Source organism: Acipenser ruthenus, chromosome 26, assembly GCF_902713425.1.
Source record: "Acipenser ruthenus chromosome 26, fAciRut3.2 maternal haplotype, whole genome shotgun sequence".
Taxonomy (NCBI): Eukaryota; Metazoa; Chordata; class Actinopteri; order Acipenseriformes; family Acipenseridae; genus Acipenser; species Acipenser ruthenus.
The window spans coordinates 1,814,815-1,838,232 of NC_081214.1; the positions used below are offsets into that span (position 1 = coordinate 1,814,815).

A 23,418-nucleotide genomic window follows, 5' to 3' on the forward strand; every position below is an offset into this window, starting at 1 on the left:
TATAGTTTTACACACAGAGGGAGGGGTTTGATTACAGGGGACTCACCGACAGGTTTGCGAGGGACATGAACCCAATCAGGTTGTGCCACACGCGGTTGATGTCCTTCAGGAGCTGCTGTAGTTTGTCGCTGCACACGGCCGTCGCTTTGATCCCCAGCTCAACGCGCCTCACTACTCTGTACACCTCCACCACTCCTGCGCAGAGGAAAAACCATCAGCCTCCACCCACATGTATCTTACACGGCCGGGTTCACAAATCAGGATGAGCACTAGGCCTGGGCTTAGCTACAGCAACATTATAGGCTAGTTTCACAGACCCTGATTAGCTTTGATTATTTTACCTAAAATTAACACTGCTTAGCTCCAAGATTAGTTGGAACTGGGGTTTGTAAAACCAGACGTCAGTGTGATTTAATAAAGAGATCAAGTTATTTTACAGAGTAATTTAGGACCAACACTGCCCAATTTATGCAGAGACTAAAAACGAAAGCGAAACTGGGTTTAGATCATCCCATATGCTGTATATTAAAATGCTGTAAAAGCAAGATCTCTTACCCAAGAGGTACTCCATTCCTTGGGCGGACTGGATGACTTCAGTGCAAACAGAAGAGCTGCTGATCCCATTCAGGGTGTCATTGGCTTTATTAATGACCTACAGGAAGATACACGCCCATTCACTTGTGACCATCCCAGTGTTCTTTAGTGCAAATGTGTTCTACCTGAATAACGTCAGCACACGTCTATTACACAATGGAAAACAAAATGGGGGCGTGCAGGAGAATGAGCTCTTCCCAATTTATGGAAAATCATTCTGTTTTAAAATGCAAGTACTTTAAAATGCAACGTCTGCTGGAAAATTTGCCAAGCTGCAATCAAAAAGATTTAAAAAGATCAGTACGGCACAGCATGGCTTCAAGCCCAAGCTGAATAATGGAGACTGTATTCGGAGAGTGCTTGAATAAGGGGTTCCGAGCACAGTGTAGCAACATACTGTCTGCTGCTTCATATCAACAGGCTTTCGTTACCAAGAGAAAAGAAAGCTGAACTAAAAAAAAATAAATACATAAAAAATACATGCAACCTTTTTGCCTTACCGAGATTATTCGATCAATAATAATCATTTTTAAAACCATTGCAGGATGCACAGATACACATTCACTGACCTGCAGAGCACTTTCCAAACACCTCTGCCATTCATATGCATAGCGTTCGCTCTCCTGCAAAAAAAGGAAATTATAATAATATAATGTCCGCCCTGTTTTGGGGCTACTGATTTTGGGGGGGGTGGAAGAGAATAGCCAGATGGGAAAGGTCAGGATGGGGCTGTACGCTCATGCAATCCTCAGAGCGGCACAGTCCAGTCAATAGGTGGCACTGTGGTACAGCATGCCTACAGATATGGTTAACAAGCGATCCAGCTTGTAAAGGGAGTGAGCTTGCAGCCCACATACTGGTTTCACATGTATTCTTGCATGGATGCGTGTTTCTATAGAAGCGGGAGACAAGCACACCTTCACAAGGGTCAGAGGGAGTGAAGCACGGACGACCGCAGATCGATATAACGAAGCGTTCCCCCAAAACACCCACTTGCCTTGAACAGATCAAAACGAGCAGAACCATTCGCGCGCACACTGCCATGATTTGCACCCTTCTGGTTTGAAGCAGTTCTAGAACGTGTTAAAGGGAAGCAGGTTGCTCACCTCCACCTCCCCGGTCAGGTCCTTGTATTTGTCTCTGATGACTGGCAGGGCTGGTTTCTCGCTCAGCGTGTTGGACTTGTCTCTGAAGGGCTGCTCCGGGGCTGGGGACGGAGTGGAGTGGCTGATCTCTTTGTCCCCCAGGCTTAGACTCCTTTTATGAGACCCTGAGAGGAAAGACGCATCAAGACTGGAGAACTTGCATCTGTATTTATACATCAGCGTCCACCCACACGGCTTTCAAAGCACTCTAGACAGACAGACCACAGTGCGGTAAAGCCAGACGCCGGAGCGTCGTTTACACCTGCACACCGTACAGCACCGTACATCAAAATAATAAATCTGTATGATCATTTATTTATTCATTGATTAAATAGAAATAGCTTTCCCATCCAATGGAAGCAATGCATTTTCAGGAGAATTCCCTTAATTCACATAAATTACTCTCAGGATCTGGTTCAGCACATGCTTTCCCCTCTCAGCCACGATTATGAACCGTCTGCAAACAGTGAGGCAGTGTTTATATAAATAAATCCAGGAGTGAACACTGGAACTGCATATTCAATGTAAAAAAAATACATTCCTGCTCAAAATTTACTTAAAACTAAATATACTTTGAATTAACAGGTTTTTAAAAAGGTGGAAAACTGCATCACTGTGCAAGCTTTATTGATTGATTAATAAATAAATAAATAAATAAATAAATAAATAAATAAACAAACAACTATTCTTCCAGAACAGCCCAGATGCATGATTCTGAATTGTCAGCTGACCTCTAAGATCAACCTAAAGGAATGAGCATGCATTAGTTACACAATAGAACAGCCCCACTCACCTTGCACTGAAAGGTCGAAAGTGGCCAGCTCGCTCCTGATCATCTCCTCGCTGGACTTCACTTTGGCCTGGGAGCTGGCCATGAGGAAGTCAAACTTGCCAAACTTGGGCTTGTCCGCTTGGGAGGCTCCGAAGTCGTCCGGCTGGGCGGTGTCCGAGCCCGGATCTCCAGAGACGGGGGCTGTGTCGGACTTCTCAGAGACTGTGCTGGCGAAATCCCCAAAATCATCCTCTTCCTCCTCCTCCTCCTCACCCTGGCCCTTTGTCCCGAAATCCGGGAAGGCGTCAAACTGCCCCTCCGCAGTGCTGGCGCTCGACGCCTCCTCGCTCGTGAAGGCGCGCACCTTGCCGCTGGTTGTCACGGCGAAGTTCTCCGCGCTGCCGAAGGAAGTCTCTTTCTTCTGCAGGACAGAGGTGGCGGATGCAGGGCTGCCCTCCGAGGTGAAGAAGCTGGGCTGAGGTTTCTTGCTCTGAATGGTCGCCGGCTCCTCCCGTTCTGACCAATCGAAGCTCGCAAGGCTGCTCACCGCAGAGTCGCCAGCGCTGAAGGTACCGAAGGGGTCAAACTTGAAGTCGTCCACCTCTGCAAAAGCAATAAAAGGCGAGACCCTGCTAATGAGATGATTACAGGACCCCGTCATGAGGATGAACTGCACAAGCGAGGGAGCCTCTACGCTCAGCATTGAAACTTCTTATTTTGGGTGCTATGACCTGCTGTATAGGGTTTCTGTGTTGTACATGTTGCAGTGTGGTAGATGTACAGCACAAAGAAAACACTTACCAATTTCCATTGTATTGGTACAAAAAAAAAAAAAAATGGAGACCTTCACAAGCTGGTTTTATTTCACACCTCTATCTATATGATCCTCCCACCTTTCAAAAAAAAAAAAAATCAAAGTGTATGAAGCACTGGATCAAGTTTCTAGGAAACACTCCCCTATAAGTTTGTAATTATTCAACAGTGTAGCGTAAATGAATACATGTCTGGTTTGTCTATTCTGCAATTCTTTGCATTTCTCTTAACCTCTTTTATATTGATTTATTGTGTTTGAAAATGACAAATCAGATTTTCAAGAGGCCCTTAAGACAAGAGAAGGGTAAAGACTGCATTTTCAGCAGAATTTAATCTATTTCAGGGTAAAGGTCTACTGCTAGCAAAAAAAAAAAACACACCACCACTCCAGCCCCCCACTGCCAGCGAGCTTTGTAAAAAAGCAGGTATGCACAACAACTGGCACGCTCTTAAAGATCCACATGGAATTTTGTTTATATAATGCCTTTCTTCAAAGTGAGCAGTGGGAAGCTGGCATGCCACTCTCTTTAAAATCTGCTAAAAACAGGACAAGTCCTCCAGGGAGGGAGAGGGAGAGGGAGAGGGAGAGGGAGAGAGAGGAGAGAACAAACAGCTGCAGCTTCATTTAGCCTTCCCTGCTGGAGCGAGACAAACACAGATTCTGGGGCTGCCTGCAGAGCTTCAGCCAGATTTGCATTACAATACACTTTAAATACTCTGCCATTTCACAGGGAGAAAACAGCTGCCTTGTGAATATTAAATCAGTTTGGAAAAAAAAAAAAAAAAATTCAAGCTTTTTAAAAAGGAGGGTATTATTATGATAGTTTGGGAGATGAGATGACATGTCAGTTACTGAAAGACACACAGAAATCAGAAAGCAGGTTTAGTGTGCAGCGCAGACGGCAGACGGGCGTCTGCGTGGGAGTGAAAGCTTGCTCCCACTCAGTCAATACAAGCCCTGGCCCTTTCTACTCCCCACCCTCCCACATTTCAAACCTGTCTCCTCTCTCCAGGTTAGGGCAGCCCCCTTACATTACCGACTCACAGTCTAGCCACTATCCTGCCAAAGTATAAAATTAGATGATTTACATTCAAAAAAATATATATAATATCAACACTTAATGCAGTCTGGACCACTCAATTGATTACACAGTACAGCGAATGCAATGCAACAAAGGGTTAAATGTGGTCTAATACTTCTATGATTTTAAAAGGGCTCCTAAATGCATATTGTATTTCTTGGTTTATCATGTCACCACCAGGAGATGGAGCTGCAGCTTTGGGTGCACTGAAACTTTTTTAGGTGGGGGGGAGGGAAAGGGATAAATTGTAGAATTGGCAAAGATCAGTTCGGACGTCAAATCTATACAGTAGATTAGCAGCGACTTTATGATTATATTAATTAAAGGGGAGTGGAGGATCACTGTGTATTGTAATAAACTATTTCAAACTAAAATCTGCCCATTGAGGAATCTAACTGAGAACCACAGTGGGTATGCCACGTATACACACACACACACACACGCATACACACAAACCAACACGCTCGCACACACAGGCCATTTGTGAAATTGACAAGAGGGTCATACAAAAAGGACACGGCACCTGCTATTCTTTAGTGTTACTTATAAAGTAAAGGCAGAAACAAGGAGAAATCAACACACCGTTACGCGCTTCAGCTATGCAAAGATATAGATTTATTAGGAGAACAAAGAGCCCAGAGAAAGAGCGAGATTGACAAAATACTGTATCATTACAGGAGAGATTATCTAAACAAACACCTTTGTTTTAAAAAGTATACAAGGGCATGCAAAAAAAAAAAAAATCTGCAAAAAAGAAGAGAAAACTCAGAAGCAGAAACCAGAAGGCACAGGTCACTCAGAATTATAAACCAGCAGTACCATTAGAAGACACAGTTATAGTATTAGAAAAACAAACAATGCAGAAACAGCTGGGTATAAGACATTTAAAATGATACAGACATTGTGGTTCCAGATTTGTTAAGCCCAGGTACTGTGTGAGTTAACCCTTTGCAGCACTTGATAAATAACATTAAAATGAATAAGAGTGAGCAGCTACAGGACATGCAGCGCTGGCAAAGGCAGATTCTATAGAGGCAATGTCCAGCAAGCCTTTAAAAGGCTACATAACCAGTCAAAAGGACCAATTAACATGCTGTGGGGAGTGAGCACAAGATTCATTACTTACTGCAAGTCTAGATTAATGAAGATATTTAATTCTGGTCTCAAGCTGCAGTAATGCGGATTGAATTATGAATTCACTTTTAATTCCTATATCGAGTGAAGTACATTTCTTCAGATAAGGGTGATCGCAGGGTAAATGTGATCTATACCTGGGAGAAGGACCGGGTTATATTTTCACACGTGGATCAGCTTTATCCTGTGATCAGACCCTATTTAAAAAAATAAAATAAAATCAGGCCATCATCAGTGCACTGCTGCGCCCAAGTGAATGCGGGTTTCAAATCTAGCACAACATACTCTACCACCACCAAGACTAGGAGTGTAGAGAGCTTTCATGCTACTGAAAGACATTCAGAGCTGGAATACAGGATAGATTGTTCTGCTATTCTGGTGCGCCAAGGGTTAAACACACAAAGCAGACAGAAAGAACACATTCTAAAGCAGTTCTAGAACTGGAACACAGGTTCAGTTACAGCAGCGAAGAAAAAGCGCCAAGGCAGGATTTAAAGAGACAGTACCTTTTCTTTTTTAAAAAAATAATGAATAGCTTTTCATGTCAATTTCACAAATGTCCACGTGCTGTAATGAAACAAAGGGTTTTTCTTTTATTATATATGCCAACAGCGTGAAGGGGTCGCATGAAATTATAAAAAGATGCAGATCTTTCAATTCAAAATTAGTCGCAGTTACAATGTAATTGAACCCAGGCACACCTGTGTAATTGTACCATAATTCATCGATTACAGTTCAATTACACATTTACTCGTCATTCGATCATCATTCTTGCATTTTCACTTTTAGTGATTTGTTTGAATAAAAGTTCTAGATTATACTTGTGTATTTGTAGCTGTGATTATTATTGCTGGTTATTTTGAATAAACAGAGTAAACATGTTAATGCAGGGAGCTGTTTATGTAATCTTAGTGTAATTGTAATTATAATTACTGCAGCATAACTGTAATCAAACAAAACAGCATTGTAACTGTAACCTCAGCACACAATTCTGCTGTCATTATAATTGTATGAGAGCCCAGGTCTGCCCGTCAGAGCCAACAAGGTAGATACTGCCTCTTTAAAATGACACAGTAAGAGTTACAAGAGCACCGTGTCCCTCTCTGTGCACCTGCACTGGCATCTCAACCCTTGTGCTTGTGACAGTGTGGCACACGCCCACACCATCCGAGGGTGACCAGAAAGACTTCATGTAAGCTACACAGTACAATACTTTAACAGGGGGTGGAGGTCTCAGAGTTAAAGACGGTTAAGATAACGTTTCCCCTTCCGATTTCAAAAAGGGAATCGTTGGGAGGCTGGCAAATCGGGATTTTAAAAATGGAAAATAAATAAATAAATGGTTAAGAAAAAGGGTTAAATTTAAATTAAAAAATAAAGTTTTGACACAATATGAAACACTGTATTGTAAGCAACTGGTCATCAATAACTTTAATACTGAATATGCTAATACTTGTTTGTTTGACACTGTCCTAATACTAATAAATAAATCTCTCAGACCGTCCTTTTTAAACAGCTGAAGCACTGAAGCACACGGGCTCAAGCCTCGGATATGATTTTGTACTTTACTCTCAAATTCACAAAACAGCTTTGTGACAAGGAGCTCAAGCGCAGTCATGCACGGGCTGTAGCGTATCGCTGAGTTATCTTAACGTTACTGTGAAACGAATGTAAAACATATCAAACTAAATGAGCGACTGATTTGACTGCAGTGTTAGGATGCTCCCTGGCTTATAATGATGCCACTCTATTCCAGCCCCCTTTCCACAAACAAAGCAGAATTGTTGCTTGCAAAACCAGCTCTGGAAACACAGGAGTCCTGCAGTATCTTCTGCTTCTTCACTCGGGTTTACAAATCAATTCAAACGATAGGGATTTCAATGTTCAGCTATAGCCAAAAGTTTTAGGATTGAGACGTTGTTTCAAATACAAAATTAAAATATATACGATATACAAAATTAAAATATCTACTCGTCACCACTTCCAATTGCAACCTTTTGATTACTTCTAATGGAGTAACACGTCAAGATTTGTTTTTTCGTTAAAGTATACGGAAGACTACAAAGCCGGTGTGTAATTTAATATGTTAACGTAACATTATTCAGCAGGTTTCATTTGACTCTATGAAGCAAAATGAGATCATTCCAGGGTGATGCAAAACTTTTGGCCATAGCGGTAGTGTCTGGGGATCAACAACAACATTAACTAGATTTCCACACACCCCCGCCCCCCCTTCCCAAGCGAAAAACATTTGGCTTAATTACCGATAAGACATTTTTGTGCTGGTCCCTTGAAATTCAAATCAATGAGAAATGACTACACTTTAAGTTGTACTTCCTACATGGAACAAGAGCGACATCTGGTGGCCTCTATCACAGTTTATATGTTGAAAGCATTTCTACTCCACCACTTAATGTACAGTGATATGCTAACATGGGTCAGAATAGCCTGGCGTCAGCGATAGGCATACAACTAAAAACACATACATAATCAAAACCTTAAATAATAATAAATACATACATATATACATACATAGATAATTCTCTCAACTGAGTCTGCAAAAAGGTTGATCTTGGGAGGTGGTTTTGTTTAATTGAATAATGAAGGCTATACTGAATTCTTCCCTTGATAAAATAAAAACCACACATTTTAAAACCATTCTGAAGTCATCACAGATATGACTGCAAAGGGTGTGCTGTGGGGGAGGGGGGTGTAGTGTGCAACACTGATAATAAACAAAACGCTTTGTAACAAAATAACGACCAATACCGCAAAAACAAACCTGTCGCTTTTGTTTTTTCTACCAGAGCAATCGAACCAGTTCCTCACCTGCTGCGGGGGGCTGGTGCCCGCTGACCACTGGCAGGTCGAGAGAGCTGTCCGACAGGACGTGCTGGAGATCCCCTCCGAGGTCAGACAGCTTCATGTCCAGCTGGACGGAGAGGGCGTCTTCAGAGTCCTCCTTCCCCGCGCTGCTGCCCCCGATGGACGGGAGGTCCAGAGACTTGACCGAGGCAGAGTCCTCCTTGGCCTGCTTGAAGGCGGCCACCTTGTCCACCAGGCTCTTCTCAGAGGCACCCAGGGCTGACGAGAACCTGGAAGAGTGGAAGTCTGCAAAGTCGTCCGCGTCTCCTTTGACCACCGATGAAGCGGAAGCAAGGCCTGCAGAGAGGCTCTCCTTGGCGTCCTCGAAGCCCAAGGTCGTCGTGGAGCCTTCCAAGGAGAGCCTTTTGAAAATGTCGTATTTGTCAGAGGATGTCTGCTGCTGCTGCTGCAGGGGGGTCTCTCCCACACTGGAGTTATTTTCGCTTGGTTTCTCCTCCGCCGTCTTCTGCTCTGGCACTCCGGATGAAGACGCGCTCCCGAAGGCCATGAAGTCTGCGAAGTCGTCCTGGACGTGGGCGACCCCGGCGCTCGGCGCGCTGACCCCCAAAGAAGAGGAGCCGAAGAGGGCGAAGTCACCAAAATCATCTGCCCCGCCGAGAGCTTTCCTGCCTGCCCCCGAGGAAGGGGCTGCCAAAGGGGGGAGGCTGGAGGCAAGAGTCGAGGGGGCTGGAAACGACAGAGCCTTAGTCTCGGCAGTGGTGCTGGCAGCAGGGCCTCCCAGAGAGGAAAAGAGGTCCAAATCTGCCATGTTCAGGGAGGGTTTGGATGGAGGAAGAGTTGCCGTTGAGTTGTGTGGTTGTGGTTGTTGTTGTAGAGGCTGCGTTTGGAGGAAAGGAGGAGGGAAGGTTTGCTGGAAGATCTTGGCTTGCTCCGGGGGGTCTAGTGGGGATATGCTGTCGGCTGTTTTAAAGTCTGTGAAGCCATCATCGCCTCCAGCGGACTTGAAGTCTGCAAATCCCTCCCCTGCGAAGACACAAAGAAAACACGCACGCAGGGCATTAATGCAACAAATCAAAAAGGGGCTCAAATATAAGGACTATGAAATGTACAGTGTAAATGCAACATCCCTAAATCCTCAGCTAACCACCAGCCCCCTTGCTGTTAGGGAGATGAAAAGAGGTCTCCTGTGCGCAACCTCCTGATCAGCAGCAAAATAAATCAGATGTTTGACCTTCACAAGCCACTCCTTATAACTGCACCACACACAGGAGTAGCAAACACATGCAGCAGTACAAATCAAGCAGTAAGGGATGGAAATACGACCACTGCATAGCAGTTTGATCCATTCCTGTTTATGAGTTTAATAAGAGACACACCTGATCTTGCTACCTATACACTGTCAAGCTTGTGTTTAAACACGGAATGGGTGAAACGGCTATGCAACAGTCTTATTTTCATCCCTGAATAATCCTCTCTCAAATACCCATCGTCTGTATCAAAACTACAGGAACAGGTCTTCAGTTTGCTAGAGCTTTACAGACATTGCTTACTCGGCTGGGCTGAGACAATCCCATCATAAATCACTATACATGCACGTACATTAATCACAAATGTAATTTTGTTGTGCATGTTAATACTGTAGCCACTTCAACTGCAAATCACTCTCATAACTACAACTGCAAAGAATAGCAGAACCACTCTTGGTGGAAAGGATAGTGAAGCACACACGCACACACACACAATGAAACCAGGCCTTTGAAAGGGGATACTGCATTAAGAACGAACAGGTAACTACAGAACCCCACAGCAACTGGAACTTACTGGTGTCCTGAAAGCTTCCCCATTCGGAAACTGTTCTGATGAAAGGGGTTAAGAAAAGTCAGCACGAGAGACTGCACAGAAAATGATTGCAATATACCTTTAAGGCCTTTATTAAATTTCATCATCATTCAAAATTGCCACAGCTTTGGTTGAGACCATGTGACCATTCAGTTCCATTATCAGTCATTGTCTTTCGTGTTCCAAGTCGGAATCTCCATACATCGCAGTGTTCTAAGAAGCATGACTTTTAATACATATGACATTGTGGAAGACGCAGTCCCTTAGCTTACCTATAGGTTTGATATCGGGGGGCTGTTCCAGCGCTCTGAAAACACTGTATTTATCACCATAATCTGTGTAAGAAGAGAAGAGAGGAACAGGAGTCAGAGAGAGAACCAAGTTAAGCTTGCAATTTACAAAGACTGCCCGTCATATACAGGGTGCCACATAAGTATGACATCAAAGGGCAACGTGGACCAGTCACTCACCCCAGAGATTATACAGCTTGGGTGCTGTAAGCATGAATGCCATGATTTACCAGCATGCATAAGACACTGCAGTCCAAAACCGAGGAGGACAGTGGAAAGAATATCGCCCAGGCATCTGACACCATATGTTACTGGAGCGAGTGACTGGGTCCAGGTTTGCCCAAAGGATGATAAAACGCACCAGAATTTTATTAAGGCGATAAACAGGACTACAGAAATAAAACATATTGCTTTTGATGCCTGGCTTATGAAAGAAAGATTTACATTGTATAGAGATTAGTATGGGATGCTCTTTCTCACCCCTAAAGTGATCTCTTCATGACTCTTACCTGGAACAGGGACAGCCGTTTCCCCAGGTCTCTCCACAGACAGCTGCTTAAACACAGCATACTTATCAGAAGAGGCCGGTGTGGATGATCCAGATATCGGAGTCAGCAATGCTAGGGCGCTGCAAGGGAGAGATTATAACAAGCTTATTGAATTATATATTGGTTCAAATACGCACTTGCTGATCAGGGTCCAGTATGGATAGGTCGTGCAATAGTGCAAATGTTTTGTTAAGGGCTGAGTCACACAGTGGGTCAATGCACTACTTTCTTCAGCTTTCAAATCCAGCTCGGGCTGCAAGCGCAATCCTTGCTCTGTGGATAAATAGGGAAAAAGAACAATCCAGCTTCTTTCATTCAAATCCCATTTTAGAAGATAAGGCCAGGATGAATTCTCTTTTAATATTTCCTCTTGAGGATTTCTGATCGAGTCACTGCATCAATTCTTCAGCTGATTCAATTCTATTTTCTAATTTTCTTAAAATAATTGCTTCTTTAGCTGCAGGTCTAAGGGTGATGGGCTTTCTTTATGGGTTAAATGAATAACAAATAGTAGGCTTATCTTTGTCAATTTAAAAGGCTCATTGACTCTGATAATAGACTTGCACTTGTAATTATAGGGAGGAGGAGGAGGAGGAGGAGGACGGGGACTGACAACTGCAGAGAATTAAAGCAACGACTCTCTCTCCCAAGCTTCTCATTACTGAGACAATGGAAACTTGAGATATTAATCTCAAAAGCACTTGGAAATGTACCCAGGTAGAGTTTTTAAATGCCAGTACTGTTCAAGGACCCACTGCTCCTACTAAATATATACAGAAGCGAGCTGCGTTTGGACCCCTGTCCCCCGTACCTGTTCTGCGGCTGAGTGCGTGCCGCTATGGGGAAGGCTCCGCTCGACTCCCCTTGGAAATCGGTGAAGGAATCATTGGCAGAGCCAGCCTTGGGAGCCTCCTGAAAGTCCTGGAAATCATCGTCGTCAGGTTCGGATGCCTGGGGCGACAAGCACACAGTTATACCGGTCTTAGAACAGGAACTTCCAGTTAAAAGAGAATTCAAACTAAAGTTTTACAGAAACTAATCTGTAGAGTGCATGATGGAACGAAGAGGAAATCGCATACAACATCTGGTCCTGCATTAAGGGCAAAATAAAATAAAATCAGGAAACCCACCGAACTTCATTACTGTGACAACCCCACCTTACTTCACAACAGTAAATCTACACTACACGGGAGTTAAAGCAAAGTCCTCATCAACGCTATAAACAAACACGTGTGTGTGTGTGCAGGGATGGAAATTAGACTCCCATTGCACAGCAGTTTGATCCATTCTTGGGTTTACAAGAAGACACACCTGAGCTTGTTATCACTGTGGCTGACCAAGCTCATAGTAAAACCTGGAATGGGTGAAACTGCTATGCAATAGGAGTCTGATTTCCATCCCTACAGTGCGTTTAAGTGGGGAGATGGGGCACGGAAGATTAATCAAGTGCATATACAGGTGCTCAATAAAATCCAGTTTTCAGTTCCATGCTGTGTACCTGGGTGTTGGAGGGGAATGAAGGCATGAAGCCAGGGGACACCTGTGTGCTCAGGACCCCTGCCTGCACGGGGAGGTTCACACCCAGGACAGGCTGCGCTGTGGAGAGAGGCATGGACACGGCTGGCTGGGGCACAGGGGGCATGGACAGCATGGGCTGCTGCTGATGCTGCTGCTGCTGCTGCTGCATGACTCCGGGCATCACCAGCGCCAGCCCGGGCAGGTTGGGCACAGGGGCAGAGGGGAACTGGGTCAGGATATCAAGGCTCATAGCTGGGAGACCCCTCTGGGGAAGGAAAGAAAATGTCATTGTACAAATCAGACAGGACTTAACAACAAAATACAGGACTTAACAACCTCCTGCAGACAGCATGGTTCTGGGACTCCTGAAACACCAACGCACAATGTCTTCCAGATCTCTACAATTGTAAAGGAAAATTGGAAAACCTTCAAGTTATCCTCAAATCAGGCAAATAATTGCAAATAAGGCCTGCTGGAACATGGTCATTCTCAGAGAGGCAATTCAGCCTTCTGAAACCCATGCACTGGTTCGCATGACACATGCCAAGATAAAAAACATTGTGTCATTTCTTATCAGCTTCAGACTTCAGTGATTCACACACAAATGTCAAGCGCATCAAGACACACAGGTCCTGCACCACAGTATAAACCGAGTTATAAAAGCAATGCACGATGATTCATCCGTTACATAATGACCCGTTTCTCCTCTAGTCTGTCCGTGTGTTTGCAAAGGAAGCCTTTCATGTTCTGTGGTTCTCGCTTATATAACTTTTCCAATCTCGTTCTTGGTTTATTAAAAACCAACACTGTCTGCCAAAATATTTATTTTCCTCCACTGAGTGAATGCAATGTCTGTTTGAATTATTAATTACGGTCTAGTCTCGTATTAACAACTTTATTTGAGGGAACGGAAGAGTGAGTGTTTATATATACTTAAAAGGGGCAACTTGATCTCTAGCTCTATATTTATCAGGCTAGCCCATTAAATGTTATGCTTAGATTACACGAAGCTACACAAATGCTCTTATTTAACAATGATGTATTTAACCATGAGACAGCCAGTCTCTGCGATGGATTCCCTACCCACCTCTCTGTGCACGGAACCGCAAAGAGAGAAGACAAATGACAAAAAGGCCAGTGACTCAGAGATTCTAAGGCTGTCTCAGCAGACCAGCGTTTCAGCAGGGGGTCTGTGGCTGCGAGGCAGGTGAATTTCATACTGTACCTGTGTTACACCAATCATAGCCAGCACAGTGTACAGCTCCTCCTTCGTCAACTTCCCCGGAGTCGTGCGATTGGCGGACGCCCAGATCTGCCCCAGCGCCTCCCTGGGCAGGCCCGAGGACATCAGAATGGGGTAGAGCTTCGCTGTGTCGATTCCCGAAGGAGTCATTGTGATCTCCAGCACCTTCTTAAACAGGTCTGTTTCACCACAAAACACAGGAGACAGGAGGAGGATTGTTCGGCAGGAGAAAGCTTTTTTAAATGTTATACAAGCAGGGATGGAAGTAAGACTCCCGTAGCACAGCAGTTTGATCCGTTCCTGATTTCACGACGATTTTCATAAAACGCCCCTGAGCTTGTTGGATATACACTGGGGCTAATCAAGCTCAAAGTAAAACCTGGAATGGGTGAAACTGCTATGCAACAGGAGTCTGATTTCCATCCCTGTATATTCAGGTCTACAGACAGAGTACGATCCCACCAACAATACATTAAACACAAACACATCACCCATTGCTACAGCATTCAATATCAATGACATATTGCAAGTCTTTTCCTTGCCAGCTTCCAAACACGTTGGCATATTAACATGCCTTTCATCCACTACAGGTGCAAAGAAACCAGGGCTGCTAGTTACCGTATTCATGGATTACCTGGAACGAGACTGTCATTGTAGAGCCAGCCAGGCACCATTGGCTGGATAGCCTCCTGCTGAGGGTACACCCCCACGCCTACAAACAACAGAGCACAGAGGTTAACGATGTGAAGATCAGCCAGGGGAACATTACTAGCTGATCCTTGCTTCCCGGATGACAGCCCCTGCAGAGAAGCATGACCTCTGCTGGCTGCCAGGTTGGGTGTGGGTTCTGCATCTTGCCATTCACCCAGCACACAGTCGCTGCTAGTCAAGCCGTTTGACATCTGCAAGTCTAGAGCATAGCTTGGAATCCGGGAAGCGTTTGATTTGGTTGTTTCCTTGCATATGCATCATGTATTTGAATGGCATGTATCTCAAAAATAAAACACACCACTATAAATGTCCTGAAAGCATAGTCCAAGGGGAAGAGCAAGCTGCCTCCGTGTGCATACACTGTGGTGAAAACATGCAACCGACGGTACGATCCCTCATCGAACACAATGCATGCATGCAATCAAAATGAAGTACTCATTTCAAGGAAGCGCAAAAAGCCTTGGGAGTTAAAATGGTTAATCCGCTGGGTTTTCACCTTTAAAGTGACTCTGGCAGCATGTTTTATCAGGTTCAGGACTATCGGAGGAGCGCTTCTCATTTTTATAATCAAGTGCTTTAAACTTACGCTTTTCTTTTCAATCCAGTGCTAGCAGTTTTAAGCCGTCAGAGCAGGCACACTGAAGAGGAATGAGCAAGGTCCCTGTTTGTTCACAGTTCAGGGATTTTTAGCCGTGAGCTTTTAAAAGGTGAAAAACCTGCTTTTGTTATTTTCTCCACCCATCTGCACCAGGAACTACATATATACAGCGCAATGCTGATGAAGGAGAACCAGTTCAAATAAATACAGAAAAAAAACCCTGTTAAATCATCATCATGCAGAGATCTTTACATTTTCAGTAAAATAAATGATGTAATAATGTGCAGTAGCAGAAGCCCCCCGACACCAGGATAGGCATCGGTCGCGATTTCAGTTAAAAGAAAAGATTGAAAGAAGTCAGACAGAGGGGGTGCTTTCATTTTAGCTTGCTTGTTTTGAAGCTGAATTTCTTTCTTAAACGTTCTCACCACTTTCTTCAAAGGTCAAATCGGTTTCGTTTGCCGGTGGCGGCGCCTTTGCTGGTGTGGAAGCAGGCTGCGGGGGAGGTGGTGGTGCTTCCACAGTGAAGACAGCTCTCAGGTTACTGTCGGCAATGCCCCAGTTTCTCGCCTTCGTGCTGGGCTGAAAATGGGCAGAGACCGGTGCTTTGTGGCCCATCTCAGCCAAAGGCTGGGAGGATTTAAAGTGAACCTGGGCCTGTTTGGATGCGCTTAAATCACACGAGGAAACAAGTTTCTCCTCCAAAGACGGGCCTAAACGGAGAAGACGAAGCACAGAGCTGCTGCAGTTACACAGCCGGAGGCGGGACTTTCTTATGCCATTTCACTTATAACCCATTAAGTAACAAATTCATTTCTTTAAAGAAAAAAAAATAATCAAAAACACAAGCTGTATGTATGCATGTAATTTGGTACATTCTAAATCAATATGTTGTTGCCATCTTTCAGAGGTGCAGAAATGACACATTTACAACATATTTCCAGCGTCCTATTTTGAGGACAAACCAAACCAGTAAAATTTCACGCTGGCTATGAAGCTCAACACATAAGAAACTGAGCTTTATCATCACTGTAGGGAGGAAAACACTAAGAAATGTATCATTTTTAGGTTTTTATATTGAGTTGTCATAATTAGACTAAGTTATCATAATACAGTCAAAGAGAAAATATAACTAATGGGTAGATGCCAGTTAAAAATGCTCCAAAAAACCACACAAGTAGCCGGTCCTCAAATGAGGACAACGGCACGTCATGGGTTAACAACAAAATCATGCTTTGGGTATTCTATTAGCATAACATAAGCATGTGAATTATTATTATTATTATTATTATTATTATTATTTTAAAATCACCACTTACAGAAGCTTAGCAAACCTGGCCCAAGGTTTAAAACCACGATGCTGAATCAACATTTATGCAAAATCTGTACTTTATTGCTATAATCTTGTTTTTGTTTAAAGGGGAGAAAGAAACAAACTGTTACCTTTAAGCGCAGAAGCTTGGGAACTTGTAGTAGAAGTAGAGACAGAAGGGTGATGTCCCGCTGAACCAAGAGGTACAGGGGGCAGGGGTGCTTGGGGAGGGGGGGCAGGGTGCGAGGGCACTGCTGCCTGCTCGGAGGAGTGGGGTCCCTGAACGCGGGGGGAGGAGGGCTGGAAAGAGGAGGAGGAGGTGGTGGAGGTGACAGAGGACATGGGTTCAACCGGCCCCTGCATAAAGTCACTAAAATCATCATCGTCGTCTTCAGGAAAAGCAGGGGGTTGGGAAAGGAGGGAGGAGGAGGAGGCAGTAGAATGGGATGGTGGCATGTCTGTAAAAATGGAAAAATAATGATAATGGCAACAAATGGCACACACACACATACAGCAGCACTCACGCGTAAAGCTGAAAATAAATAAATCTAAAAGAAAGGATAACACTTCTTAAAGTAACTACAGGTACCAAGAAGAAAAAATGAGAAATTTAACAGGGACGGAAATAAAACTCCCATTGCATAGCGGTTTGATCCATTCCTGGTTTTACTATGTTTATTAGCCACACCTGCGCTTGTTACTTATACACTGTGGCTAACCTGGAATGGGTGAAACTGTTATGCAATAGAAGCATCATTTCCATCCCTGTTTAAAATTACAGAAAGAAAAAATGTCCAAGTAAAATCAGCAAACACATGAAGATTCCATCTACTCTAAAAAGACAATGAACATTAACACACAAAACCAATCAATCATCAGTCAACCAATGGAAACGAAGTACATTCAGATGAGTCTACACACTAAAACAGAACTACATATGGCATGGCAATGAGTTTGAGGCTAGAACCCTGTTCCTGTGCCCTATTGAATACAAACTGGTTTTGCTGTTGATTGGATGCTAGTTCTCTCAGAGGGTCGTATAGCATCTTCTGCTAGCTTAACCCCTTTCAGAAGCAACACATTCTTGCTCCAGATCACAATGCTAAAAAAACCAAACCATTCATTAAATTGATATATTCTGGAAGCCCAAATACTATTTTATGAAGGAGATATTCCAGAACCGCAGTGATCCATGCACATTTTGCTTCAGGGGGTACCATTTATATTTTTTCAGGTTTGCACAGAATGCTAATGTGGCATTTTCTGTTAAAATAGCATTTGGCAAGATGAGATGAATCAGCACGGCTTCAGAGTATCCACATGGAGCCCTAGCTCCCACACAACGTGGCCTTTCCTGCCAGCAGCAGCAGCAGCAGCAGCTAAAACAACCTCATTAAAAGCAGCGGCCGTGCTAATGAGCTGGCTTGACTGAATCCCGCTACCTGGCTTCTTAGGATGGGAGGCGGGAGTCGGATGCATCTTCGCGTCTCTGCTGAACCCGTCCAGATTCCCTTTGATGGCCTCCAGCGCGTCGTCTCGGCTCTTCTCCCCCATCTGAACGAGGAAGTACAGTCACGTTTACTTCAGCTTGTTTAACGTAGGCTTTTTATTTATCCCCGTAACAGCAGACTAACTAACTAAACTGCAATCCTAAAACCCTCCATCACAACACATTGCTGCATGCACAGTTGTAGCCGAGCAGAAGTATGGAAAACATTTACAGTGGCAGGGGGATGCAGATCAGGCTCATAGAACGCTGTAGAAGTTTGCGTTGCTACAGTTTAAAATCTACATTTGAAGGGGTAAACAGTGTGGAAGGATTCGATCAATGAAGCCTACGGGATCCACCTTGAACGCGGGGCACAGTATCTTTGACTGTAGTCACAGCAGAGTTGTGAACTCAGCGACAGCGCTCTGCTTCACAGTGAAAGCGATTGCTCTCCGGCAGCTGAAAGTTTGTACCTTGGGTTTGACGCTGCTAAGGAGTCGCAGTTTCTGTTTCTGCTCCTCAAACTGCCTCCTCTTCCGGTCCTCCTCCAGCATCCTCTGCTGGTGTTCCAGGCGCTTCCTGCAGAGACACGGGCAGACAGGAGCAAATGAAAAGGGGTGTGTCCACCACCGAGCACTGCTGAGCAAACTCCATCAGTGCATCATTCCTATCGGCGAGGCACTGACCCGAGTGAACTCGCTTCTTGCAGACGGAAGGGAAGGGCAACCATTGGAACAGCACAGCGCTCATCTGGCACGGCTCTCGGTGGGGACGCAAAACACAGTATCTGAAGTTCAAGCACTGCTACGAGGGTGCCGTCCAAGCGGCCACAATCGCCTGGTTTCACAGACCCCGATTAGAACTAAAGTTTAGAACTCAAGTCCAAGAGCAGTGCTAATCAGGGTCTGTGAAATAAGCCGAATGTGTTTGCTACACCTGCCTGTAACTTAACAACATCCCTCTGCTGCAATCTACCCAAGAGGTAGGATATTGGTCTACTTCAGGTCCTATTCTGATGATATTCAAACTGCTCACATGTTAATTGTAGTACCAGCAGCAGCTATTTTATTACACAACTCCTATTTTAATATGCAAGAAACACCATCAGCCGGACATTCTAACATCTCAGAGGGTCTTGACAATGCAATAGCACTAATGCTTACAACAAGCTAAGAGGACAAAGTTTAACACACTGTCACAGAATCATGTGAGGAATCCGTCTCTCTTACTGGTGCTCCTCTGCGAGTTGCTTCTGCATGTCCGGCATGTACTGAGGACCAGGGGCAGTCATTCCCATGAACTGAGGCTGTCCCATGTACTGCATCCCAGCAGCCTGCATGGGTCCCATCGGCATTCCCCCCTGTCAAAACCAAACATGAACAATGCAACAACCGGGCAATCCGACGAAGCTTTCAACACCAGGGATGGAAAGAAGATCCCCATTGCACAGCAGTTTGATCCATCCCTGCTTTTCCTAGGAGTTTAATAATAAGACACGCCTAAGCTTATTACCTATACACAGTGTCTAATCGAGCTCAAATTAACACCTGGAACGGGTGAAACTGCTATGCAATAGGAGTCTTATTTCCATCCCTAAGCACTTGATCATACAATACATAAACAATGAAAAAGGACTAATTGTAGAAATGCTGGTTTCTACTAAATAACGCAGCAATAATACTGGCATTGAAACGTGTTTCACGAAAGAATTCACAAGAAAGAAAGGCAGTTTGTTCGCTCCCAACCCCTTTCTCATCACTGAGCTTGAGCCTTTAAATAATTCACCCAAAACTAAGACTATTTGATCACACAAAACAGTGAAACCCCTTTGACTACGAGCCCTCTGATTTGCTTCAGTTTTGTACAAACACTAGGAGTTCAGGGAAATAAACTCCAGGCTTTGTTCATCACCTTAGTGTGCTCTACTTACAGAAGGGAGTGCTGCTGGCAATCAGACGGGTCTTGCAAGAATTGGGCAAAGAGGGTCTGGCTGATGAGAATGCCCGGTCACAAGACCCGTTTCGATTTCTGAAAACATCAGGAACAGCTCGCCTGTATTTCAGAGTGCTTAAAAAGATCTTCTGAATCCAGCAGGATGAGACCAGATCACCGTGGTTTCAAACCAGAACAGCTTTACTTAATTATCCCCTGCAATGACCATACCTCCTTTGTTCAGAGGCACCACGGGTCCATTCCACAGAATTAAAGAAGATTAAAATCTCAAAACCTACCTGCATTGGCATGGTGCCCGGCGGCATCTGAGAGCCAAAGTTCAAACCCATCATGCTTTGCATGTTGGGCTGCATCACTTGCACCATGGGATAGCCTGGCTGCTGCTGCTGCTGCTGCTGCATTGGCATCATTCCTAAAACAAAAAGGTTAGGCTCTGAGAAACCAACATCAGATTCACATGGCCGTGGTTACAGAAATGCGAAGCAAGGTTTTAAAAGCATTTCCTTTCTTCTTGTTATCATTGGTACCCCTTGAATTCTGTTTTTTTTTTTCTACTTTAAATATGCAGATCTGAAAGACAGCACTGCAATGTAAAATGACTGGCCCAATGGTAGAGAGTAGCAGACTATGTTAACTACAGACATTTATCTGAAGAGTTAAGAGTTAGTTAACTAGGTGATCAGCACAGTAGATGCGGGTCCAGTAATAACATTAAGTAGGAGATTTACATTAGTGTTAAACGTTGAATACATAATCGGTTTGCCAACAGAGCAGCTAATTGTCTCAAATCTATTTTTGTAGCGCTTCTTGTGGCTTGTCAACGGTGTTTCAAACTGCACTGTCACAATGCCCTGTGCATCAAACACTATGATTACTACTGCGCTGTGTAAAGCAGATGAAAGGGCTCTCTGTGGGGTTCTACTTCAGTAACATTTCATCTGTCATTATCACGCATCAACACTGCTACAGTCTATTCCAGAATATGTTATTAATACACTTCAGTGCTGTTGAACAGAGACTGGTTTGCAGCATTTAGGCAATGTATGTTTAACATTGTTTTCTATTTAAAAATGCAGAGAAGAGATTTTAAAACGACTTCAGCGAAGCAGGATGCACAGCTCGTTAATAATCGTCTGATTCAGCTCAATTACCTCACAGCTAATGAGACAGAATCACAGGGCTAATCGGCTCCACACGCACACACGTCTTGCAAGACATCAGACTGTTGCAAACACAGCAGCTCATGGAAGGATAAATCAGTGGTACTTTACTGAACACAAAATCCAGCCACATGCAGTCGAATTGCCATGCTGGTCTTAGTCTGAACGCTAGAGCATGATCTCACAAATGCTGAGTAACATCATCCAGGACCTTTTCTATTAGGAGAGGTGTATCAACAGTCAGACTCACCTTGTGAAGGTCCATGGCTCCCTGCAACAGGGAACATGAAGCTGTAAGCAAGAACAAATAACCTGTTACTCTCTTTCTAAACCATTACAGGTTATCGGTTTTTCTTATTCACTGAATACCACGCTGGTGAGGGGTCAGGTTATAGCAGCAAGCTGCACAATCACTTTGTACTGTAGGGCAAGACACCAGCAATGAAAACTTCAAGCATGCCAGCCCAGGTGAAGGTGACAATATATCCAAGTCTAACTGGGCATTCAAGACCAGCATACATGTGAATGGGCTTAAAAACAACATTATGATTTACATTACATATTACTGAAAATATAAGAAATGGTCACTGACTTAACACCCTAATATTCAAAAGGTAATCCCCCCTTTCCAAACAGCTAGACAGAAGCTTGAATAAATAATGCATTGAGTGAAACACAAAAGACAATGATGAAAATAAATAATTCAGCCACTGTTACTGATCAAAGACACACTAATCTAGAGTCCCGAGTTAACATCAGGTTAAACTGGCAGGATGAGAAACAAAGACCACGCTCGCATTCACTCCTACATTTATCAAAACGTCTTCCAGAGAGTTTTCACTTTCAGATGGTACAAATTAAACCCAAGCACGATTTCATCACACAGCTCTGGTAAGCTGTGCCCCAGTCACTTCACATTGCATTCAGTCATTCTGACAATCCTGTGACACAGTCGCAATGTGTTAGTGGTGACAACGTGTGTTGCAGCTCTTTCAGTGCAAACAGCAGCTTGAGTGATGCATTCGCCACATACAGTAAAAGGTTTACACAGCATAGCATTAGAAAACTATTTATTCATTTATTTTACCCACACAAGGCCAAACTATTTGTGTATGAAGACCAGCTGCAATATTTAACCAAACAAAGAATTCAAGATCAGATAATGCATATGCATTTTGAGGATTGTAAACTAGATGGCAAAGTGGGTGACAGTGTAGAGTCATGGAAATAGGAATTTTCAAGGTCTAGACATCAAATGATGTTGCACCAGCAAATGTACTTTGTTCGATAGCAGGATCCTGCACAGACGAGTAGGGGCAGTGAGAAGTGAACTGGGAAGCAATGCAGATTTAAAAAGGATAGAAAGCTTCGAGTATGGTGTCCTGACCTGGACTACTGCAGCCAGCGAGATTTAGGGATTTCTATTAAGCAGGCACTGTAGGGTGAGCCGTCATAAACATGCACACTGGAGCAGAGAGGGGGAAACATTAGAATGGAGGACCAATGGAAACAGACATGCAGGATCTCAGCCATTTATACATGACAGTATTATTCCCTTTAAAAATATAACCTGTACAGTAAATCCCTGAAGAATATCTTTATTTGTGGTGTCAATAAATAAACCAATAAAAACCTCAAAACTATTGCAAACATCCATCTGCAATATGGAAATGAAACACAAACAAGGCCAGCGTGCAGCTTCATTCCAGCTGGCCTCGTCTCTGGCCTCGTTTCATTTGGTATCAGTGGCACTTCGTCATTAGATCTGCTGAGGAAGTCTATCCCGTTACACAAGAGAAACAAAGACCAGGGAATGAAATATTTAAGAGATCCCGACGTCTCTTTCTGAAAGGGTCTTCAATTATTTACAAGCCTGGCGAGCACAGACGTGTCGCTGGAGAATCATGAATCGCAAAATCCTCAGGTGTTGAAAAAAAAAAAACTTTCACAAGCTAGGGATCTTTCATCTTATAAAACACGTCTTCATTACGAAACAAAAATATATATATATTCATTTATCACTGGTGCATTTTAAAACAGCCACTGTATATAAAACAGCTTCAAATAACACAGCTACTCGTTCATCATACCTTTTTGCATCGCCATAACTTCTCATTATCAAAGCAGGCATGTAAAAAGGATGCAGGCAGCTGTTCTATGCAGACACTGCATTGCAATGTACATGGAGAGAAACACAAGACGACTCCCTCTGCAGAGAAGGCAACGCAGCTCACAAACTGCAACGCAATGGGCGTTTGACTTCTGCATCCCCAATTATGAACACCAGGGCATCTAAAAGCTAGTGGTGCCACTACCCCGTCACCCACATCAAGCATGGCAGTAACAGTTAAGATGCCAGCTCATAATGTGTGTGTCGTCACAGCTCCTGTA

General features: G+C 43.9%; 1 protein-coding gene across 7 annotated transcripts in view; it reads right to left on the reverse strand.

Moving 5' to 3' along the window:
* Positions 1 to 23,418, reverse strand: part of LOC117429303 (synergin gamma) — a 31,033-nt gene that overhangs the window by 5,191 nt on the left and 2,424 nt on the right. For 3 of the 7 annotated variants that reach the window (XM_059000532.1, XM_059000533.1, XM_059000531.1), the window contains exons 2-20: positions 21,278 to 21,318; positions 20,146 to 20,279; positions 19,144 to 19,274; positions 18,388 to 18,493; positions 17,868 to 17,979; positions 16,557 to 16,883; positions 15,542 to 15,826; positions 14,439 to 14,516; positions 13,787 to 13,983; positions 12,542 to 12,826; positions 11,855 to 11,994; positions 11,005 to 11,123; positions 10,478 to 10,540; positions 8,370 to 9,389; positions 2,533 to 3,114; positions 1,701 to 1,864; positions 1,164 to 1,217; positions 556 to 652; positions 47 to 195 (exon numbers count right to left, since the gene is read on the reverse strand). In XM_059000532.1, the coding sequence (XP_058856515.1) occupies positions 47 to 195; positions 556 to 652; positions 1,164 to 1,217; positions 1,701 to 1,864; positions 2,533 to 3,114; positions 8,370 to 9,389; positions 10,478 to 10,540; positions 11,005 to 11,123; positions 11,855 to 11,994; positions 12,542 to 12,826; positions 13,787 to 13,983; positions 14,439 to 14,516; positions 15,542 to 15,826; positions 16,557 to 16,883; positions 17,868 to 17,979; positions 18,388 to 18,493; positions 19,144 to 19,274; positions 20,146 to 20,279; positions 21,278 to 21,318 (4,084 nt within the window). Of the gene's footprint in view, positions 1 to 46; positions 196 to 555; positions 653 to 1,163; positions 1,218 to 1,700; positions 1,865 to 2,532; positions 3,115 to 8,369; positions 9,390 to 10,477; positions 10,541 to 11,004; positions 11,124 to 11,854; positions 11,995 to 12,541; positions 12,827 to 13,786; positions 13,984 to 14,438; positions 14,517 to 15,541; positions 15,827 to 16,556; positions 16,884 to 17,867; positions 17,980 to 18,387; positions 18,494 to 19,143; positions 19,275 to 20,145; positions 20,280 to 21,277; positions 21,319 to 22,414; positions 22,511 to 23,418 lie in introns of those variants that run through there. The other 4 variants (XM_059000537.1, XM_059000536.1, XM_059000534.1 and 1 more) reach the window with 3 other exon arrangements.